General features: G+C 43.2%; 1 protein-coding gene and 3 long non-coding RNA genes across 14 annotated transcripts in view; 3 read left to right on the top strand and 1 right to left on the bottom strand.

Moving 5' to 3' along the window:
- The window catches only part of LOC309667525, a 616,044-nt gene that overhangs the window by 352,579 nt on the left and 246,630 nt on the right, over positions 1-16,835 (top strand). The gene's annotated exons all lie outside the window — the stretch shown is intronic.
- The window catches only part of LOC309667519, a 373,680-nt gene that overhangs the window by 209,595 nt on the left and 147,250 nt on the right, over positions 1-16,835 (top strand). The gene's annotated exons all lie outside the window — the stretch shown is intronic.
- Positions 1-16,835, bottom strand: part of TEAD1 (TEA domain transcription factor 1) — a 265,515-nt gene that overhangs the window by 227,646 nt on the left and 21,034 nt on the right. For 10 of the 11 annotated variants that reach the window (XM_082476019.1, XM_082476018.1, XM_082476026.1 and 7 more), the window contains exon 2: positions 15,903-16,032. The exons of the other annotated variant lie outside the window; for it this stretch is intronic. In XM_082476019.1, coding sequence (XP_082332145.1) covers positions 15,903-15,953 — 51 coding nt within the window. In that variant the 5' untranslated portion in view covers positions 15,954-16,032. The remainder of the gene's footprint in view (positions 1-15,902; positions 16,033-16,835) is intronic. 11 annotated transcript variants of the gene reach the window in all.
- On the top strand, positions 1,801-13,802 carry LOC309667526. Its single transcript, XR_014267805.1, has 2 exons — positions 1,801-5,673; positions 5,988-13,802. It is a non-coding gene; the product is annotated as an uncharacterized lncRNA (long non-coding RNA).

Genomic DNA, 16,835 nt, shown 5'->3' with positions numbered 1-16,835 from the left:
GCACTACTTACAATAGCCAAGACATGGAAGCAACCTAAATGTCCATCGACAGATGAATGGATAAAGAAGATGTCATACATATATACAATGGAATACTACTCAGCCATAAAAAAGAACAAAATAATGCCATTTGCAGCAACATGTATGCAACTAGAGATTATCATACTAAGTGAAGTAAGTCAGAAAGAGAAAGACAAATATTACACAAACTCACTTATATGTGGAATCTAAAATATGACACAAATGAACCTATCTATGAAACAGAAACAGAATCACAGACATAGAGAACAGACTGGTGGTTGCCAAGCGGGAGGGGCGTGGGGGAGGGATGGAGTGGGGGGCTGGGGTTAGCAGATGTAAGCTTTTATGTATAGAATGGATAAACAACAAGGTCCTACTGTATAGCGCAGAGAACTTTTGATATATTCAATATCCTATGATAAACCATAATGGTAAAGAATATAAAAAAAAGAATGTATATATGTATACAACTTAATCACTTTGCTGTACAGTTGTAATTAACACAACATTGTAAATTAACTATACTTGAATTTTGGGACTTCCCTGGTGGTCTAGTGATTAAGACTCCAAGCTTCCAATGCAGGGGTCGTGGGTTCGATCCCTGGTGGGGGAAGTAAGATCCCACATGCTGCATGGCTAAATAAATAAATAAATAAATAAATAAATGGCTAAATAAATAAATAAATAAAACAGGACTTCCCTGGTGGTCCAGTGGTTAAGACTTCGTGCTCCCAATGCAGGGGGCCCAGGTTTGATCCCTGGTCAGGGAACTAGATCCCATGTGCATGTCGCAGCTAAGAGTTCACATGCCACAACTAAAGATCCCACATACTGCAACAAAGATTCCACACACGGCAACTAAGATCCCGCATGCAGCAACTAAGACCTAGCGCAGCCAAATAAATAAATAAATATTTTTAAAAACAAACAAAATGTTAAAAATTTTTTAAAAAGGGGGACTTCCCTGGTGGTCCAGTGGTTAAGACTCCATGCTCCCAATGCAGGGGGACCAGGTGCGATCTCTGGTCAGGGAACTAAATCCCATATGCACGCTGCAACTAAGAGTCTGCATGCCACAGCTAAGATGCAGCACAGCCAAATAAACAAATAAATGAAATTTTATTTGATATGACATGATATGATATGATAATGATAAATAATAATAAATAAAAGATAAATAAATAAAAAGCAAGGAAATTGTTATTAAAAAACAAAAAACTATTCTACATTTTTTTAAAAAATTGAAGTATAAAGTCCTAGTTTGACACTATATTAAACAGTATGGTGAGGAACATACTCATACAAATCTTTCCTTAGGATAAATTATATTAAGTAGAACTGCCAGGTCATAGAATATGCACATTTGACCTTTTAATCCCTGTTGTCAAAATTCCCTCCAGAAAAGTTATGTGGACCCCGACCAGTAATATATAAAACTCCACCACCATCCCACCTCAGTGAAGGGTGTTTTTTTTTTTTTTTTTTAAGATTTATTTATTGATTGATTGATTGCTATGTTGGGTCTTCGTTTCTGTGCTAGGGCTTTCTCTAGTTGCGGCAAGCGGGGGCCACTCTTCATTGCGGTGCGCGGGCCTCTCACTATCGTGGCCTCTCTCGTTGCGGAGCACAGGCTCCAGACGCGCAGGCTCAGTAGTTGTGGCTCACGGGCCCAGTTGCTCCGCGGCATGTGGGATCTTCCCAGACCAGGGCTCGAACCCGTGTCCCCTGCATTAGCAGGCAGACTCTCAACCACTGTGCCACCAGGGAAGCCCCTGAAGGGTGTTTTTGACCAACAGAGTTAATACCTTCAGCAGGATAAAATCTCTGACCCTTGGTACCAATTCATACTCACCTCACCAACTCTGCCTCTTCAAGAAAAGCAGGCATGATTCTATTCTGGTCCAGGGTTCAAGAGCCTTACCAAGGTTAACTCTGGGCTGCACTAGAGGCACACATAACTGCACAGACCTCAAGTGAAGACCACTATTTCACAGAGAGGTCCTTAGCTCCGGGCTCTGACCGCAAAGCAAAGGGATCACAGGTAGGATCCCTTGTCAGTGTACAGAGAGCCTGTAGCTTCTGCGAGACAGACCCTCATGAAGGAGCAGCCGTGCAGCAAGTATGTATATCCCCGCTCATCATTCTTGTCTTCTAAGGGACTCTGGGAACTGCCACAGCAGAGCTAGAGCCAAGAGCACATACAGTAAGTCCCCTACATACGAACGAGTTCCATTCCGAGAGCACATTCGAAAGTTCAATTTGTTCATAAGTCCAACTGTTAGCCTAGGTACCCAACTAACACAATCGGCTGTATAGTACTGTACTGTAATAGGTTTATAATACTTTTCACACAAATAATACATAAAAAACGAACACAAAAAATAAAGAGAACAATTTTAATCTTACAGTACAGTATCTTGAAAAGTTCAGTAGTACAATACAACAGCTGGCATACAGGGGCTGACATCGAGTGAACAGGCAAGGAGAGTTACTGACTGGAGGAGGGAAAGGAGGTGGGAGATGGTAGAGCTGAAGGATCATCAGCAATAGGAGACGGGGGGTGGGGGGGGGCAAGCTGCAATTTCATTCTTCGTTAATATACTTTCAGTATGAATACTGATCAACACTTGGAGCATCAAAACTTTTTATTTTTTTGAAGAATATTTCTACAATTCTTCCCTGCCTTCTTAAACAGAGTTCACTAGACAGAAGCATGTTTCTTAAGGATCACAGTCATACCATGAACACCCACAGGGGTGTTGACCACTCAAAACAACAGGGCAATGAGGGCTGAAGAACCCCAGTTTAATATACTTTTAAAATGTGTCTACTATTGAGTTTGTCTCTTCCCATATTATCAGCTATCAGCTTCTCTCTCTCCAGCAGATGCCCCCTCTCTACTTCAGAGCCATAAATGGTCCCCTCCAGTCATTTATGCTATGGGAAGCAGTAATTAAGTAGGTTAGAATTACAAATACGTTAAGAACAAACAGATAGAGCATAGAAATCACCTCTGAGTGACGTGGCTAAGCTTGGGGAGGTCACTGTGAGTGAAGCAGTTAAGTTCTGGTGCACAGACTTTGTGAAAACTCATTCAAGAGCCATCATTACATTGAATATGTGCCTTAAAATGGCTTGCAGATAGCTCTATCACATCCTTGGGGGGAGGGATTTTGTTTTTGACACATAGAGGCAGGGAGCTGGTTGGCCGCCAAAGGAAAAAGCACGAGGAGGAGTGGAAGGGTGATCCTAAGGTCTTGGGTCCAGTGTTTTCGAAAGAACACATCAACTACTTTCCTCCACAGAAAATGAGAGGAACATCCAAGCACACAAGCACAGCACCGCAGGTATACAAGTCTTCTGCTGGCATGCTACTGCTAACAAAAAAAAAGTGTCACAAATGTTGTTATTCCTTTCCCTTACTTAAGCTTTCTAGAAAATCTCCAAATAGCCAACAATCTAGAGCCAACGGGTTTTACAAACCAAAACTCTCCTCTTAGGCACAGCCACTGAGATCTACAAGTGTCACATGGCCTGGTGAAAAGAGTGCTGGCGTCAAGGTCAAGAGATGACCTTGGGCCAATCATACGCCCTTTCTCAGCTTAGTTTTCCCATCAGCATAAAATGGGGATGACACCTGCTCTTCTCTGGGAAAAGAGGGCCGTCGTGGGGAGTGTGAGGAGATACAGCTGTGACCACCACTACTCTGCCGGAGTCTGCTAGGCTGCCCCTCCCACTCAAGCCTGCATGAACTGCAGGACACGTGCATGGGGAGCACCACGTCTGGTCCGGCCACACCAGAGGATCTTGAGAGTCCTAGAAGGAGCCAGGTAGGAAAGGGGCTCAATGACAAGTTTCCAATTCAACACAGCAGGCTGCAGCCCAGAAGCTCCACTGTCAGCTTTAGAAATATCTTGGCAATGGTTTTTAACAGCAGAATCACCCTCTGCCAAAGGAAACCTTAACATATGCCCCCAATATATAAAACAGATAAAAAGTGGTATTTGAATTTCTTAATTATTTAATTTATAGTATTTATTTATTATAAATACAGCGAGGCTGCTCTCATGAACATAAGATTAAATTACAAATGAAACATCTAATATATTTCCCTTTTATTTTTCCTACAGTATAAGAAATATAAAGAAATATAAAGCAGGAATACAAAATCCTGATTCACAAATAGTGCAAATGGTATCTATTTAGCCTTTTACTTGCAGTCTCAGGAATCCATTCAATTAAACTAACCAGAAACCTAAACTTAGGACAATAAGAAATTTTTTTTTTTTTTTTTTTGGCTGCGTTGGGTCTTTGTTGCTGCGCGCGGGCTCTCTCTAGTTGCAGCGAGCGGGGGCTACTATTCGTTGTGGTGCGTGGGCTTCTCATCGCGGTGGTTTCTCTTTTTGCAGAGCACGGGCTCTAGGCACACGGGCTTCAGTAGTTGCAGCATGCAGGCTCAGTAGTTGTGGTTCACGGGCTCTAGAGCACAGGCTCAGTAGTTGTGGCGCAGGGGCTTCGCTGCTCCACAGCATGTGGGATCTTCCCGGACCAGGGCTCGAACCCGTGTCCCCTGCATTGGCAGGTGGATTCTCAACCACTGTGCCACCAGGGAAGCCCCTAGGAAATTTTAATTTCAAGTTGGATTACATTTCTTATTAGGAAATGTTCAGTTTGGAGGGAGGTGAAGAATGGTTTCACTGGACAGTTTAAGCTTTTATGTGTGGAGGAAAGGACTGTTAAAATGTATCTTGGAACATAATTCAACATTCAATGAGGTCAGCTCTAAAAATCCCCAGATACTTGGTACCAGGCTCTGACAGATATTTATGCAAAATTTCAAGAGTCAAATTTATTTTGTTTCACACACTAAGTTCAAACTAAGTTTCGATTTCATCACTGACATTCTACCAACCTTTGTAAATATGCACAGTGAGAACAGAAGCCCATATTGCCTAATGGAACTCATTCAATTTATTGTAAAAGTTTCAGCAATATATACAAGCGAGGGTACCAAATTATATTTGAGAGATTTAGGTAATGGAGTTTGTCAGCCAATGTAAAAAAGTGATTTATTGCCTCATTTGAAATATCTGGAGCTCAACCTTTCCTTGAGTGGTCAACAAACTCTAGTATGAAAAAGTAAACTCCTAAGAATTATTATCCACGTCATTACAAATAACTCATAAAAATAAAGACAATATCTTAGAATAATGCCCACACTGTATATCACACACATAGCATCGCTCTAAAAGGTTATCTACTGAATAAGCAGAGTTTTGTATATACAACACACAACTTTTGGTAACAGCTGGTATACAAACCAGCCCTTCGGCACTTTTTGCTGCCATTGTTCTCACAATATAAGATGAAATTTTCTTCACTTCTGTATGTGTCAAGTACTTGAAAGAGCTGGTCTTTCTCATGTTTGCCTGGATAAACACATACAAATGCAAGCAAAATGCTGACAACTGCACCACCCACACTTCCGCTGGGGTACATCGTAAGAGCATTCGTCATACAGCCCCAGCACTTTCATTAAATGGGGAGCATTTGGTTCTTCTCTGCATGCATCACTCTACAATGACACTAAACACCTTCACAGAGCACTGTGAAGCTACAAGTGCATGTTCCATGTCAGGCTGAAACTTGGTGGTGGAATTCTACGATTCTTTTTTTTTTTTTTTTTTTTTTTTATTTATTTATTTTTGGCTGTGTTGCGTCTTCGTTTCTGTGTGAGGGCTTTCTCTAGTTGCGGCAAGCGGGGGCCACTCTTCATCGTGGTGCGCGGGCCTCTCACTATCGTGGCCTCTCTTGTTGTGGAGCACAGGCTCCAGATGTGCAGGCTCAGTAGTTGTGGCTCACGGGCCTAGTTGCTCCATGGCATGTGGGATCTTCCCAGACCAGGGCTCGAACCCATGCCCCCTGCATTAGCAGGCAGATTCTCAACCACTGCGCCACCAGGGAAGCCCCAATTCTACGATTCTTAAGAACAGGGTAAACCCTTGGGATCTAGGAACATGTGAGGAGATACACAAGACCTGCTGTTCTGTTCTCAAAAACAGAAATGACTAGAAAGAAAAAATATGGATTCCCCAAGAGCGGCTGTCAGCTCAGCTCCTGCCTCAGCCCTCAAGCCAAGCAACAAATGCAGCCTCAAGAGCGGTGCAGAAGTGCAGTGCATTCCACCCTTCCCTCCCTCCCAGAGGATGGAGGCTCACTCCATTCATCCACTCACTCACACATTAATTTGGTCAACCCACAGACATCCACTGGATGTCTACTTCGCAAGGCGTATGCATGGTGTATGTTTCCATGCACATAAATTTAATTATATTTTATTTTGGAGAGTTCCTCAATACCCTTAAAAGTAACCTGAAGATACCCAAAATGAGTGACCATCACGAGAACCAGGACTCACTTCTGTTAACCAAACAGGTACAGCACTTGGCAAATGTTAACTATTACTATCACATCCAAATACTTTGACTTGTACAAGCGTGCTTTCAGCTTCTGTGTGCCAGGCAGGATACACAGGTAAGATCCAGTTCCTGCCCTCAAGGGGCTCAGAGGGAGGGAATGGAGTAAATCCAAGATACAGAGGACAATGTGATAAATGCAAAGGCAGAGTAACGTTATGGGGGACTAGGGGAAAGGAAAGAAGGCTTAGTTACATTATCCTGAAGGAACCGGGAAGGCTTCTGTGAAATGATGTACATTCTTCTCTTTACAGAGAAGCAAGAGCTGAACAAAAGCAAGAACATATCCCAGGTAGATGCAGGAGGAAGAGAAGGCACGGAGGCAGAAGAAACAGTTGAGTGTGGCTGAAATAGAGGAATAATCGGTGGGAGTGGCTGGCCAGGAGGCTGGGAGGGAGCACCAAGACTTTCTCATCAGCAGGCTTAATATGATTCAGGTCGCCTGGTCTCAAACACTTCAATCATCTGTAAAGTGGAAAGAGTGGCTCCTCCAGCAAATTCCACATACCAAACTGAGTGGTCACACTGCATTCTCCCTGTGCTTGGCAGGAGGCTTGGCCCATACATACATCATCTTCCTCTGGTCTAGGTACATGGAGGGAAGCTCCCAAAACAAACCAACCACAATGCCGACTCAGCCATAGTAGAAGATAAATATAATACATGTCTCTGACTTGGCAGGAGTCGAGTTCCTCTAACATAAGTCTTTCCATGCTCTAAAATCCAGGCAGTTTTTTAAAAGCACGCCCAAGGCCACTCTGCTTCCAGGGGATTTGAGGTTTTAGCCAATTTGCTTATAAGATGGCTGTGCAAATTTGCACTATCCCATGAGCCTGGGTTTGAAATGGAGGGGAGGATCTCAGCTATAACAGGGAAGACTTTTAATAAAGAGCAGAACCCAGAGCCCATGCAATAGACAGCTGCTCTTGCAGGTGAACCCACGCTGGGCACTGCTCACCCAGCTCTCCAAGGGATGCAGTAACCAAATCCCACTGGCCCCAAATTCACTCACTTCACAGATACATTCTGAATGCCTATTATATGCAAAGTACCACGGAGACCATAAAGGTGTGCAAGCCACAGCCCGAGCCCTGAAAGGGCTTACAGCGTAGGAGGAAGGACACCTACAAAAGCCAGTAAAGGGACTTTCCTGGTGGTCCAGTGGTTAAGACTCCACGCTTCCACTACAAGGGGCACGGGTGTGATCCCTGGTTGGGGACCTAAGATCCCGCATGCTGCATGGTGCAGCAAATAATAATAATAATAATAATAAAAGCCAGTAGATGGTGAAAGTGCCATTAAGACGTTGATGGGCCAAAGGAAGTAAAGGCCCCTTCTGGTCAAGAAGGAAGAGACTTCCTAAAGGAGGTAGCTGCAGAGAAATGGAGGAGGTTTTCAACACAAAACAGTTGGAAAAGGTGCTCCTCTTTTCTGAGCCCTTGCTATGCATCACTTCAATCCCACAACAAACGAGTGTGCCAGGTGATACCGCATGGACTGGGCATGGAAATCCTGGTGAGCACATTGTCACACACATCATGGGTGGTAGAGCCCTCTTTCTCTGCTACAGAAAGCCTTTCTGCTAGAGGGAATGGCATGAGTACAGCCGGTATGGGATATGAGAAGAATCCAACATGTTGGAAGGACACATTGTAGGACATCCGGCTGGAAAGATACACTGAAACCACACAGCAGGGGCCTCATCTACCTGGCCTTAGGAGAATGTGCTTGTTGACTGGGTGATGAAGCACGTAGGGAAGAGGAAGCTTTGGAGAAACAGGAGTCCAGGATCAGGCATAGCGGCTAAGAGCCACTGGAGCCAGCCAGCTCTGACACCTTCTAGGTGTGTAACTGTGGACAAGGTCTTTAACTTCTGTGTGCCTCCACTTCCTCATCTATTAGATGAGGATGATAATACTACCTACTTCACAGAACTGTGACACTAAATGAATTTGCAAAGCAATAATAATGCCACCCATAAAAACTGCTATAGAAGTGTCACTGGATAATGATGGTGACAATGAAGCAGCCTTAATTAACCAGATGAGACACCCTGAAGTTGGGATATTATCTCAGAGATGACTAGCGTAATCCAGACAAGAGAAAGGATGGTAGCAGCTACCGGGAGGGGGGACGGGGGGAAGGGGGAGAGAGGAAGTGAACGATCTGAGAGATCAGAGAACTAGAAAGGGGAGGAGAGGGTTGCAGCCTGGGAGAAAAGCAGTGCTGCTGGAGGGGCTGCTCAGCCATAAAAGCACTTGGCAAAGACTTAGAGGACTCCTTGCTAGACTTCAATCCTTACACACCCAGGGGCAGTCCTCAGAGCCTCAAATCTTCCATCTCGAAAACGGAGCCAACGATCCTTACCCTTTCTACTCTCAGTATTCTCATGAGGAGCTAATAGGGCCGTGGATTTGGCCACAGGATGTTAAGACATAACGCACTGTACAGATAGGAGGCATGAGTCGGGACAAGGGACTAGTTGGGAGCGAGCCCAAGGAAAGAGAGGCACTCTACTCAACCTTGTCCATGATGTTCCCAGAGAGTAAGACTGAGGATCAATTCCAACATCCTCGCCCTGCACAGCTGCAGGCTGGTACCAGCCCAGGACCAGGGACACCTGAGGCTGCCACGGCACTGAGGGTAGAACACACAAAGGTTCAAGGGGCAGACCCCCAGTGCTGACAGCAGAATTCACCATTCCAGCGCACAATGGGGATAAAAGAAGCCCATAGAAAACCCAGTTGGCTCTACCTCTTCCAGCTCTCCAGTTATAAAGTCTGTAAGCAGATCAAAAGAAGGGTTCCGGAGCCAGCCAGGGATGGGGACGAGAAAACCAGCCCCTGAGGGCTGCAGCAGGCGGCAACACCCCCCCAGCAGTTTGCCTTCCATTAAAGCCAAGTGTTTGTTTACATTTCCTGCATCATCTTGTCACTTTCTGGATAGGATTTCTTACAGAAACTCATCTTTTTCATGTTGAGTGTAGTCTACATAGTCCAGGAGACCATAAAGAGCAGCAGCTCGCATACCCTAAGTTCTCTTTATTTGAGCTTCAGGAGGAACTCAGGAGCCCCGGCCCCGAGTCTCTTCTCCAGCAGACCCTGCACCTCCCTATCACATCCTTCACCACAGAAGACTGGGACGGTGTCCTTAACACAACTCTCTCCCTCCCACTACCCTGGAGTTCCCTGACGTTCCCTGAACTAGCCGAGAGTTCTCATCCTTCTCTCAGTCCCCACCACCCAACACAGAGCCTAGCATATAATGAACTGAAATGTCACCCCACCTTTTGGAATCCAAAAGCAGTGAGAACCCAGAGGCACAACCTGCTCCAAATACTCAACTTTGCCCCTTCCTCAAAAGTCTTTTAATATAGCAGCACCTCATGTCTTCAAGCCTCCCTGTTTGGTTTTCAAAAAACCTGACTTCCGAGGTCAAAGGAAAGGCCTAATTTAGGTTTGTGACCTTAGCCTGTGTTTCATTTTACAGTTTTGATTTGTTTGACACAGGTCGTGGAGAAGTAAAAGCCCTTATCACTCCAAAATACAGTTACCAAATTCAAACCACTCCAGAATAGGGCCTTCTCCCTTCAACCAACTTTTTCGGCTGACTTTTAACAGTTTTAAAGTTGATAAACTAGAGGAAGTGCTTTATTTAAAGAAAGAAAAAAAGATCTAAGTAAACAGTTCCCAGAGTTCTCTAAGAATTTAGACTCAAAGAACACAATCTGTCTACACAAGGATAAATGCAGTTTTATTAAAGAAAACACAGCGGGCTTACATACACTCTTCAAACAGTGTACACTGTCCACACGAAGAAGCAAACAAATTCAAAGCGGGTGGGACAGGGTCATCAGTGGGGAAGTGCCATGGTTTTTCGCTCAAAAGCTGAACCACAAGGCAGGCAAGTGTCAGAGACAGACTTTCTCAAGGTATCTCGAATGGCGCTCAAGGAGATGACCACAGAATCATGCGGTGGAGTTACTGTGATTGTTTTCAAAATAATTTTTATTGAAGAAACAATCAACTGAACTACTTATAATCTGCAAAACCAAGCCCCTTGGCACCAAATGTGTTAAAAGCCTCCAATAGCACTGGAGTTTCAATTTATTCCAAATATAGACCTGAAATCACAAACTACAGAGCCAAAGCCGCAGTGTTTTAAATGTCTGACCAACTCCATCGAAATACCCCACACTTCTCGTTTCAGAGTGAGGGAAAAATAAATGAGTCAAGAAACACAATTTCTAGAAATTCTTCCATTATAGGAGGGAAAGTCTAAAGATCCGTGTGGCTTTTAAGAAAGCCAGCAGAAACTAGAACATATGCAAAAGTTATTTCCACTGCACACTGCACATAAAACGTCACTTTTCCAACCATTTTAAAACACACGGTACGTTTACAGTTTTGATTTTTCTCTCACTACTTGAGTTTTGTCAAGCACCTGGATGTTAAGAGTTATAAAAATGAATGAAGGGGCTTCCCTGGTGGCACAGTGGTTAAGAATCCACCTGCCAATGCAGGGGACACGGGTTCGAGCCCTGGTCTGGGAAGATCCCACATGCCGCGGAGCAACTAAGCCCATGCGCCACAACTACTGAGCCCGTGTGCCACAAACTACTGAGCCCGCACACCTAGAGCCCGTGCTCCGCAACAAGGGAAGCTACCGCAATGAGAAGCCCGCGCACCGCAACAAAGCGTAGCCCCGCTCGCTGCGACTAGACAAAGCCCATGCACAGCAATGAAGACCTGACACAGCCAAAAATAAATAAATAAAATAAATTTGTTTAAAAAAAAAAAAACGAATTAAGATTCTGTTCCTGCCCATAAGGTGCTCACAAGTTGGGTATCTGTACCCAAAATGAAAGGGTTTAATAAATAGATGATATGAATTTCAGTAAGGGACTTTTAGTAATAGAAAAAAGGTCCAAAGTTCTTTGCAGCAATATTTTATTTTCCCTAGTTAAAGAAAAAAAAAATTAACCTAACCAGAATGATCTATCAGAGAGACGCTGCTAAACCCAAAGTGGTGGGATGTGACCGGGAGCATTATTTACCAAAGGACTGGCCGGGGACGAGACCTGCACTAGCTATCGATCATCATCAATCTCCACGCTTCACTGTGCCTTTCTACCACTTCGTCAGCTTTCATAGATTAAAACACTCCAGGCCAGTCCTTGATTCAATTGGTAGATAACTACTGCTTCCCTCAAAAACCATATATTCACTTTAATCCATTTGAATAATTTCTCAAACTATGGGCTGAATTCTAACTGGAATCCAAGTCCACACAATCCCACATGAAGCTAATCTTCAACTAGAGGGCCAGAAGCTCTGGTTACTGGGATTTCACTCATTCCAACTCATTTAACAAATATTCATTGAGCACCAACTGCCAGGAATTTTCTAAGCACTGCGCAATTCCACTGGAAACTAAAACAGACACGGAACCTTCCCTTGTGGGGCTTACAATCTAGCAGTCAGAGCATCAACAAATGAATTTTATTGAGGGAAAGGAACATGATTCAGGATAACAGGCAGCTGGGCTGGGGAAGAGACGGGATGGGCACCCACCAGATAAGATGGTTAGTTAGAGAGAGTTTCTATGAAGACAAACCCTACAGAAGATACATTCTTAAAACTTGCAAAACACCTGTTACAAAGGTTGGTGTGACTGTTACCAAAAAAATTTTCTGAATAACTAGTATATATAATTTAGAAAAGACAAAAATACGTTTAAAAATAGAATGAGGCTAAACTAATCTATAAACTTAACAGAACCCCAATAAAAATAGTTTCTGAAAAATTTTTTGACTAGACAAAAATGCGTCTAAAAGTGTAAACAGACAGATAAACACACCTGTGAAGAAAGCCAGGAAAAAAATCTTAAAGAAGAAAGTGATGAAAAGTGAGTAGCTGAATTATACAGCAAAACCCCTCACAGAGCTATGGTAATTAAAGCTCCAGGTAGATAATGGAGCACATGTGAATTTAGTTTACCAATCTATAGAGAAAAGAGTCAATGAATTGTGTTAGGACAAGACAAGCATTAAGTTAAAAGGTTTGGATCTCTACCTCACTCCTTCTACCATACCAAACAAAATCTAGACATATTCAACTATGTAAAGTATATTATGACTTCTTTTTTTTTTTATGTGGAAGACATTTTTCCAATAATTTCAGGGTAAGATAGTCCTTTGCATGCAAATGAAAAACCTAGAAACCATAAAGGAAGAGTTGATAAATTTGATGTAAAATTAATTTCTTCATGGAAAGTTATGTAACAGGGAAAGTGAAAAGGCAAATGACAAACTGAGAAAGAATATGTGCAATTACCCTACCCCACAGGCCCCTGACGTTTCGCTGGGACATTAGCAGTGCTTCTCAAATTTTAATGTGCATGCTCTTCACCTGGAATCTTGTTAAAGTCAAGATTCTAATTTGGCAGGCCTGGAGTGGGGGGTCTCAGAGTCTGCATCTCTAACAGGCTCCCGGGAATACCAAGTAGCTAAATTTTACAGAACTTTTCTAATTAAAGAGACGTGGGGCCAGAACTGAGGGGGGCTCAGATACCTCATAAGAATCACTTGGGAAGGTTTCAGAACCTTGGTGCAAACTTCACCATTGGACATTCTGATTTAGAAGATCCAAGGTGAACAGGAGGAGTCAGTATTTTTTTTTTTTTTAACTCTCCAGGTGACAAAGATATTCAGCCTGGTTTTAAATCCAGTGGACAAGATCGTCTGAGTCCCTTCCTGCTCTTTTCTGTGCTCTGAATACTACAGAGAGACATGTTTGAACTGGTAGTTTAAAACCACTTCTTTCCCACCCCCAGACCTCCCTCCCCTACCCACACATCACCTTCCTGCAGCCTTGTCCTAACATATTCTCCTCTCACAACAAAGGCTGACAGAAGTACAGAAGCAGAGCAAAGGAGGCCCACAAGCATGGTTAAGTGGCATCCCAGTGATGGTTTACCCACTCGCTGTTTAACCCCTTATTGGCTGTGTGATCCTGGGTTAGCCTCCTAATCTCCTGGACTGTATTTCCTTACTTATACAAACCAAGTTGTTGTGAGGGTTTAAATAAGTGAATCTATTAAAAGAACTGTGTAAATTGTAAAACATCATGTAAACATTAGATGTTTTTACTAGATGTGACATTGGGAACACACTTGTCTAAATCTGAACCCCTCATGTCCATGTCCCAACAAATTTCTACATTGTCCCCCTTTCCAATCCCTTCTCAATTTAAAGAAAAAAAAAAACTCTCCAGGTTTCCGCTTTCTAAATATACAAACAAAACAGAACATAAATACTAAAAACAGAACTACCATATGACCCAGCAATTCCACTCCTGGGCATACAACCGAAAAACACTAACTGGAAAAGATACATGCACCCCAATGTTCATAACAGCATTATTTGCAATTGCCAAGACATGGAAGCAACCTAAGTATCCATCAACAGATGAATGGATAAAGAAGATGTGGTATGTGTGCACAATGGAATACTACTACTCAGCCATAAAAAAAAAGAATGAAATTTTGCCATTTGCAACAACATGGATGGACTTGAAGGGCATTACGCTAAGTGAAATAAGTCAGAGAAAGACAAATACTGTATGATCTCACTTATATGTGAAATCTAAAAAATACAACAAACCAGTGAATATAACAGAAAAGAAAGACTCACAGACATAGAGAACAAACTAGTGGTTACCAGTGGGGAGAGGGAAGGGGGCAAGGGCAGTATAGGGCTAGGGGATTAAGAGGTACAAACTATTATGTATAAAATAAGCTACAAGGATATACTGCACAACATGGGGAATATAGCCAATATTTTATAATAACTATAGATGGAGTATAACCTTTAAAAACTGTGAATCACTTTCTTATATAATATTATACATCAATTATACGTCAATCAAAAAAAAAAGGGAGGAAAAGTTTCCAAACTTTCTCAGTTAAAAAAAAAAACAAACCCGCAGGTAGAACGTGTTATAGCAAGCCTAAACTAAAAATGGCTTCCAATCCGTAAAAGATGCCAACAAATACTGCATATGTCTCCTAATGTACACGGTAAGGGTTTTCCAAAACAAATTCTATCCTCTTTAACAGCTTCTACTTTGTTATTTCTAAATGTTAAGTGTCACCTAAATCTTCCTCCCTGCTCATTTATACTGCCACCCCCACTGCCCTCCAATCTGGGGAACTGCAGATGAAGCAGGCCTTTTGTTTCTGACACCATCCCCAGGGGCACACACACATCTTATAGGTCTCCTCAAGAGAGGCGTTTGCTATTTAATCCATTTGCTAATAAAATGAACCTGGAAGGTTCCCTGACAGAGGAAGCTTGAAGCACGTGCAGAATATACACACTGGATTTATCATCAGGAAGCATTTGCCAAAGGCCACTGAGCGCATGCTTTTCCACACTGATCAGAGATGGCAGGGGAGGAAGTGAAGGGTGGTGCCACTAGGCAGGACACCCAGGTCTAATGACACACCTGGCCTGCCTCCTTCCAGGTGCTCAGCCAACCAGAACTCCTCAGTGCCCCAGGGTATGACTGGGAAAATTCCTCACCTGCCACATTTGAACCAAGCCACCGCACAACCTAAACCACATGGCAAACCAGGCAGCAGAAAGGCCTACATAAGGCCTGGAAATGTTCCAGTCTGAAACACAGGTTAGGAGGGTCACCCTATTGTCACTACTTGGTTAGTTCCCTCAGACAGAATCCATACTGGAGAACTGGGTCCAGGACAGCAGCCCCGCCTTGCAGACCAAGCAGAAGCTGTGTGCTATCACACTGAGTAGGGCCTCTCCAGAACACCACACAGGGCTTATTTCCCAGCAAACTAGTCGGCCAGAGACCATTTGGTTTCAATTAACAGAAACCCACTCCCACTAACCTAAGGAAAAAAAAAAAAAAAGGGTAGGGGAACGTGGGTTCATTATAAGGCCAAGGGGTCTATCAGATGACCCCGAATCAGGAACTGCAGCCAGCCCTCATGGGAAATGGAAACCAGGAAATGGAAAACCATCCGGAAATGAGACTATTCCCAAGGTCTCTCATGTCCTCCTCTGCACAACAGCTTTGTTCTCTTCTCTCTGCAAAGCAGTTTTAATTCTATGCTTCTGTGTACCCATGGGTCAAACATCTGCTCCCCAGTTAGCTTCTCCCTGAACTGTAGGGTGAGCATCGAAGACCCACTAGGATTGCTGTCTCAATCCCAAAAGATTCAGGAGAGAGAGCTCAACTCAGCTTGGATCAGACGGGCCCCCTTTGATCCAAACATCAGAGAGAAGGTGGGTAAGTTGGTCTAACTATAGAGGATATCTACCCGACTGGCACAATTACAAACAATGACAATATAAATGACAACAGCTTAATGAACTCTGACCTTTTTTAAAGCCACAAGGTTTCCAAAGGTACCATCTTGTCTTCTTATCATCACTCCAAGGAAGCACAGCTGTACAGCCAGATCCTCAAATAACAGATAAATGTCTTCTTTGTAGTTTGCCTGTTGGTTGCTTGGGTCGGAGAAAAAAAGCACTTTGTTGTTATCAAATAGGAATTTATTTCTGGTTCCTCCTTTCCTCTTTACAGGAGGGTTCTCGGCAGGAATCTTGCCTGGAAACAGGCAGAACCCAGCCAGTACACAAAAATGTCCTTGAATCACGAATGCAGAGGTAGGGGAGAGACACAGTCATGGTAGAGAAATACACACACAGAACTAAAGCCCTCTGGGGCAGGCATACTGAAAATAATTCTCCATAGGAAGAATCTGTTCAGTGTAAAGGTTAAGCAAGGCTCCTTCCTTCCTTACAAAAGCGTCTGGGTTTTTCATAAAGTAGACCCAAAGAGTCCATCAGTGGGGGGTCTACTTCACCTAGGGCAACAATCACATTCCTCCCAGATCATGGGCTGCTCTGTGTGGTTGCTAATAAGATAATCTGTTACAGGAGGCTTACAAATCCATTTACATTGATTTTAATTAATGAATCAATCCCTGAGCCTGAACAACTTGGTCCAGAGAGGGTAAGCAATTCAAGATTCAATCTGCACTCCCAGCCTGAAAGCTACATTAAAAAGAAATTAACTCTCAGATCAATGCAGGACAAATAAAAATAATTGGGTTTGTATCTCTTACAACATAAGAAAAAATCTCTTCCAAGTTTAGACAGTTACTCTTCACATATTAATAAGGGGAATATATTTTCAGTGATTTCCTAACAAACTCACCTAGGACTAAGGGGTTTTTTTGGACAAGCCTGAAATCTGGAAAACCAAAGTCAGATATTATGACTCTCAGTCCAACCTCTGAAATGAAGAT

Source organism: Balaenoptera physalus, assembly GCF_965194825.1.
Source record: "Balaenoptera physalus genome assembly, chromosome: 10".
Lineage (NCBI taxonomy): Eukaryota > Metazoa > Chordata > Mammalia > Artiodactyla > Balaenopteridae > Balaenoptera > Balaenoptera physalus.
Note: the sequence above shows the minus strand (reverse complement) of the source record. Positions and strands in the feature narration are given on the sequence as shown.